Raw genomic sequence first — 6066 nt, 5'->3', positions numbered from 1 at the left:
GGAACGCCTTGGGATTCCCCCGGAGGAGCTGGCCCAAGTGGCTGGGGAGAGGGAAGTCTGGGTCTCCCTGCTTAGGCTGCTGCCCCCGCGACCCGACCCCGGATAAGCGGAAGAGAATGGATGGATGGATGGATGGATGGGTAGTACTCAAAGCATGTGTTTTTTATAATGCTCAGCCATCACCACATCAAATTTTAGCTCAATATCTATAAAACTGACTGTGATACGGCCATTCTTATGTTTGATAGATTTTGCTTAGCTGTGGCAGCCATTTTGCATGGGATTGACTCTGGACATTTAGCAGTTATAGATGACTATCCAATTATTACGTTTTGAGGGTTGTATTAAAACTTGTGTAGTGGTTTATAGGATATATTGTTAATCCTGCAGACAAACACACACACACACACACAAACATGGGCAGCAACATTTTTGCTCCACTTTTTCCTTCAACTTCAGCAGCGGGCAACAATGCTAGGTCTTTAATTTCCTACAGTAATAAAACCAACTCAAACAAGTCAGTTACTCACTGAGAGATTTTTGGGTTTTGTTTGAAGGCAGCTTTTCTGTCTGTGGCTCAGCGGCAGAGTTGGCTGTTTTCAAGTGTTTCTGCTGTTTTTTCGGCCGGCCTTCAGATTTTTCTGTCACTGTTGATCTCTCAGAGCCCTTGTCGTCTCGCCTGTGTTCTCCACCCCTGTTATTTCCAGCTGTCTTGCCTTTGCTCTCCTTCTGATTAATTTGACCCCTGCGTCTTTTCTTCCTGGAGGTCTCTTTCATTCCTACAACAAGGTCCTCGCTGTCAGTGGATCCTCCTTCTTTGATGTGTTTTCTTGTCCTCCGTACTGATTTTTTCTCAGGTTTGGCCGGGATAAAAAGAGGGGACGATGACTTGATGTTGTCTGCTTGGGAGACATTAGAGACAAAATGAGAGAAAATAATACTTTGTAGGACATTTTGTCTTCAAACTAGCCAATTGAAACCAAGGACTGGGCTCAATGTCAAAAAATATTGATGAATAAGCTTTGGGAAGTAATGGAAAATTGAGACACTCGTTTCCAGGCTTTGTACCATTGCCAGTGTTCTGCTCAAGAGGGAGAATTAAGTTTTCCTTTGTGTCGTTGTTCAGCTGCTGGCAGGAGCTGTATTTGTTTCGGAGACTAGTACATCTGAAAAAAAAAAGATGAAAAATGTGCTTTCATCATGAGTCGTATTTCTTCCCCAGCACCAACATCATTCCCTTGTGTTGTGCAGTCTGCCTCGTTTTTCCTCAGGCCTCAACTTGGATTCGCTCAATTTGTTTTGACTGGTAATTTAAAAAAAACTTTTCTGCCAAAATCCGGCGCTCCCTTCACTAAAAGAGTGAAATCTGACCTGTAACAGGGCATCCCACCAGCCAGCCAAGTCAGCCTGAAGCAGCTCTTCCTGCCCTGCTGAAAGCCGGGAGCGTAGCGGTACTCGCAGCAGGAACTGATCCTCGTCACCATCAGGCCGTTGATGTAAAACGTGGCACTGAAGGGAAAACCTCTGTGTCTCTGAGAAACAAACTGGAACTGCTCTGAGGAAACAAGACAGAAATGAATGCTTAATCTTTTAATATTTGATGTTTCTATAGCAGCTCTGTTCAATTAGCAGCCAGACAGCCCATTGAAAAAAAAAATTGGTCCCCACAAAGTTCCCAGAACCCCAAACTGATTTGTCTAAATAAAATGCTATAAATGTGTATCGGAGCAATTCCCATACCTTGAGCAGCATATTGTGAAAGTCTGGGTATGTCACACACAATCTTTGTTAAACCATGACCCAGTTTAGACTGCAGCAAGGGCAGAAAACAGCAGCAAAAGTTGCAATAGCTAACAAGCATCAATCTCTTTCAAACCAAAAAATGAAAAGTTCAACCACAATCCAAAAAAGGTTGGGGCAATGATTTGAAAATCTCACAAAATCATATATTATTAAGTGGCACAAATAAGAAACAGCTTGAGGAGCATTTTGCAACGAATTAGGTTCATTGGCAACAGTTCAGTAAGAGGATTCGGTATCAACAAAGCACCTTAGAGAGACTAAATCTCTAAGTAAAGATGAGCAGAGGTTTAACTAAAGCCATGTCTAAAAATAGTGAAACAATTACCCATGGTTTATAGTTCATAATATCATCAAAAGATTTAAAGAATCTGAATAAATCTCTGTGCTCAAAGAACAAGACCTAAATTCGATATTGGATAGCTGTGATTTCTGAAGCCTAAAACAGAACTCAAAAAGGTTCTGATTCTGTTCTGGATATCACTACATGGGTTCAGGAACACTTCCACAGGTCACTGTCTGTAAACACAGTTCACTGTGTCGTCCACAAACGCTGCTTAAAGCTCTATCAGGCAAAGACGAAGCCAGATATGAACACCATCCAGAAACGCTGCTGTCCTCTCTGGACCAAAGAGGAGAACTGTTCTAAGGTCAGATGAATTAAAATTGGAAATTATGTTTGGAAACCACAGACACTGTTCTCTTAACTGAAGCTCGTTATCAGCACACAGTTCAAACGCCTGCCTCTCTGAAGGTATGGGGGTGCATCAGTGCTTATGACATGGTCAGCTTACACATCTGGAAATGCAGAAAAGTGCATACAGGTTTCAGAACAAATTACGCTCCCATCCAGATGCGGTCTTTTTCAGAAAAAGGCCCAGAATATTTCAGTGAGACAAAGTTAAACCACATCATGAAAACTCTTGTCTTGAGTCAGACATTTTAACTAGTGTAATAGTAAATCCCTTGTTTCAGAATGGTTTTGTAAAGCGCCCTGACATGACTTTTGTTGTGACCTGGTGCTCATAAATAAACTAAACTGAAATCAGAATTTATCATAAATAGTAACACATTTGCTTTGGAATAATTTACAGCTGCCAAAAGAGCTTTTTTATTATCAAAAAAATATTATTTTGGTATAATAGCACCTACCTCCTGGATTAACCAGGCCCTTAAAGACACATATGTTCTCCCCTCCATTCATTTGCTGAAGCACCTTCAGTTCATCCTGAGTGGACTTTAAACCCGACCCCCAAAGGCCCTGACCCAGATAGGTCATCGTCACAGTTATGTTTGATTTCTTAGCCTCTTTTTGCACTTTCAGGTTATTCTGGTATGAAAACAAAACAAAAGGGGCGAAAAAAAATGAAGATTTACTTTTTTAAATAGTGTGATTAAAAATATATATCTAGAAATAATTTGACAAAGGAGTCACTTCACCTGTTTTTCGGTGTGACCTCTTGTTCTCTGAGAAGTGACTGATGAGAAGGAGCCTCTTCGTTTGTTGTATAAATAAGGACACGACTGACTAAGACTCCTGGGGACTGAGTTCAGACCGGAGGACTTTTTTGGGATGGCTGGAAGGTAAATGTCTCCTTTTCCTGGTCTATTGGGACCAGCTGCTGGTTCCTGCAGCTGAGTTCAGCACAAGAATTATAAAAAATAAGTTAAAAGAAAGCTTTTTAAATGATTAAATAATAGTTTTATTTCTAAATTATTTGTGCTTAAAGTGTATAAAAATGGTTTAACTTTCAGTATATGTATTTTGGTCAAAAGTGACACCTTATAGATTTCCACCGTGTCGGGGTTCTCGAGGAGGAGCAGTTTGCTCTTTGCTCTAATCAGACTGGCGACGGTCTGGATCATTTTAGCGTCTCTCGGCTGAGCTGGGATCTGAAACAACACCAATGAAAAGATGATTTTAATCATCTTTGCCATTATGATAATTCACAAATGGGTCAGAAACATAATAATGTGCCCTCACAGGAGTGTCTCCCCTGTAAACCAGATCCTGGAGGAGAGTCCTGCTGTTCCTCCTGATTCTTCTCATTGGCTCCATCAGGACTGAGTCTCACGCACACACAGAAACAGCAGCATGTGAAATTTGGTATACAGTCATAAATAAAACTTTCAGCCTGCTTTAGAGTTCCATTTTCTGTTTTATTTCTTACTCCCTGAAAAGTTGTGTAAATGGCAAAGCCCACTCTGATATCAATCTGTAAAAAAGGAGTTTATATTTTATGAATCTTCTCGCCTTGATTTGGGAACGGTTGTGATAAAAATGCTGATCTTTTTTTAAAGTTAAGATGTTTCTAAAATGATGCTTTAATATCTGAAATAAGTGAGATATTTCTTTGGTATAAAATAAAATGAGAGATGAGAGCTTCAAAGGTTTTGAACCAGATTATTTTATTAAAACCTTTCATCATCCTCCTGATCTGGGCTGTAAAGTGCAACACCTTCAAAACAGGTTGTTCTTTGAGAGGGAGAAAAACTTCAGCAGGAGGGGAAGGAAAAGAGTTTTTTCTATCACAGCGAGTGGGGATGTGGAATATAACTCAGTCAGGCAGGGAGATATGAAGTCATGAGATTATAATTTGCAGGTGAAAATGGATTTTTTTTCTCACTTGAGCTGCAGGGCCGCTGTGATCCTGCTGCTCGGTGAGTCCCAAACCCTGCTTTAACGGGGAGCTCTTTTCCTAGTTTGGAAGCTATAATATGTGAAAAAGAAAATGCAGGGAGCCCTATTGAGATGACTTTGTGTTTCCACCATTGATTAACAAGCCTCCATTGTTTATTGTGCAGCGCCTGAAACCCAATCGCTGCATGTTTCTGCAGAACCGAGTGCTTCAGGATGAGGAGGCAGCTGACTCAGCAGATTATAGAAACCTGGTGTGCAGAAATGCTCCTCTGCCTCAGATGGTAAACGGAAAGAAGAAGTTCACGTTTTTATCAGTTAAATGAATTATGTTTAGGTTAATTGTAACTTTGCTTTTACTGCAGCCCCTACAACGTTTGATGACTGAAAATTAAACCTCTGCAGTAACATCATGTAGAAAAGAGGCTGTAATCAGGTCTGTAGCTTTAGTAATCAGAATACTTATTCATCTCAAAACACTTTAGTAAATTTATGTTTAAAATCTGATTAGAGGCTTAAAAACAGAGGTTAGAGAGGGGTTTTAATGGCCCTTTATATGTGGAACAACCTACCTTTTTTACAAGATTAAATTGCTCAAATTCAATGTAATTTCACCAATAAAATAAATAAATGATAAATGGCTTTTAGTGTTGGTTAAGGTGGATACTTTGACTTTTACTGTGCATGTTCAGTTTGTTTATTTTTTCTTTAAATTTGTCCTTTTTGATTATGTTTCTCTGTGTGTTGCGTTTATATTGGGCAGTTTAAAATGTGTCACAGAAAGAATTCCTGACTTGACTTGTTTTTGTACCTTTCCTGTTTTTATGACACCTTCCCAACCAGTCAACACAAAATACTGTTATTTCGCTGTCTGGTTCTGTTGGAAATGTATTTTTCTTATTGTTTTTTATTCTGTTTCCTGTTATCATGCGCCTGATGACAACTTGAACTCAAAGGGAAGCTTTAATGCAATCCAGTGGATTCCTCAGCTAGGCACTTTTTAAGCATTTCATAAATATTTGATTAGAATTAGATTGAATTCATTGAACCTACTTAAGTTCTCTGTGTTGTAATTACTTTTGTTGTGTTCTAGCACAAAAAATGAACTGAGTTATGGCGAATTATCTTCCCTGCTCATGTCATGATTCCACACAATAGTCACCAGTTTCCCTTCATCAAGTGGAAATATTCTTTAGTAAAAAGCACCTAAAACAGTCCTGAGCATGTTCGTTTTCAAACATAAAAGAGTAAAACGCAAAAGATTAAAATAATGCAGTTAAAAAGAAAGTTTTCACTTGTGAAATGTGGTGAAACAAAAGTAGAAAACAGCAAAAAGGGGGAAAAGTCTGATTATATTTGCTATATAAACTAAAACATCCAACAATCAGAAATAAATCGTTTTGTATTCCTGAAAAAAGACATATTTTTGCCTTTGTAAGTATTTCCTATTATAAATGTTTATCTCTATTTTTTTTTTTTTTCCATCCACCCCCCCCACACAGACACCTTACCTGCTGTCTTGTCCAGGTTTGAAGCTGAATGAGTTCTTGCTGCCGGTGATCTGATCCGTCCACAGCTTCTGATCTCCTGTTCTCTGTTCTCCTCACACGGCCAGCCGGTGACACCTG

The 6066-nt window shown here is 39.3% G+C and overlaps 1 protein-coding gene across 1 annotated transcript in view; it reads right to left on the bottom strand.

Moving 5' to 3' along the window:
• LOC119616864 (glutamate-rich protein 3) overlaps positions 1–4047 on the bottom strand; it is a 14453-nt gene extending 10406 nt beyond the window's left edge. The window contains exons 1-7 of the mRNA XM_037974570.1: positions 3785–4047; positions 3583–3693; positions 3241–3435; positions 2953–3130; positions 1372–1555; positions 1069–1166; positions 531–899 (exon numbers count right to left, since the gene is read on the bottom strand). Of these exons, the coding sequence (XP_037830498.1) occupies positions 531–899; positions 1069–1166; positions 1372–1555; positions 2953–3130; positions 3241–3435; positions 3583–3693; positions 3785–3859 (1210 nt within the window). The 5' untranslated portion in view covers positions 3860–4047. The remainder of the gene's footprint in view (positions 1–530; positions 900–1068; positions 1167–1371; positions 1556–2952; positions 3131–3240; positions 3436–3582; positions 3694–3784) is intronic.
• Positions 4048–6066: the final 2019 nt, after the last annotated feature.

This window comes from Kryptolebias marmoratus, linkage group LG1 (assembly GCF_001649575.2).
Source record: "Kryptolebias marmoratus isolate JLee-2015 linkage group LG1, ASM164957v2, whole genome shotgun sequence".
Taxonomy (NCBI): domain Eukaryota; kingdom Metazoa; phylum Chordata; class Actinopteri; order Cyprinodontiformes; family Rivulidae; genus Kryptolebias; species Kryptolebias marmoratus.
This window is presented reverse-complemented; position numbering and strand designations above follow the sequence as displayed.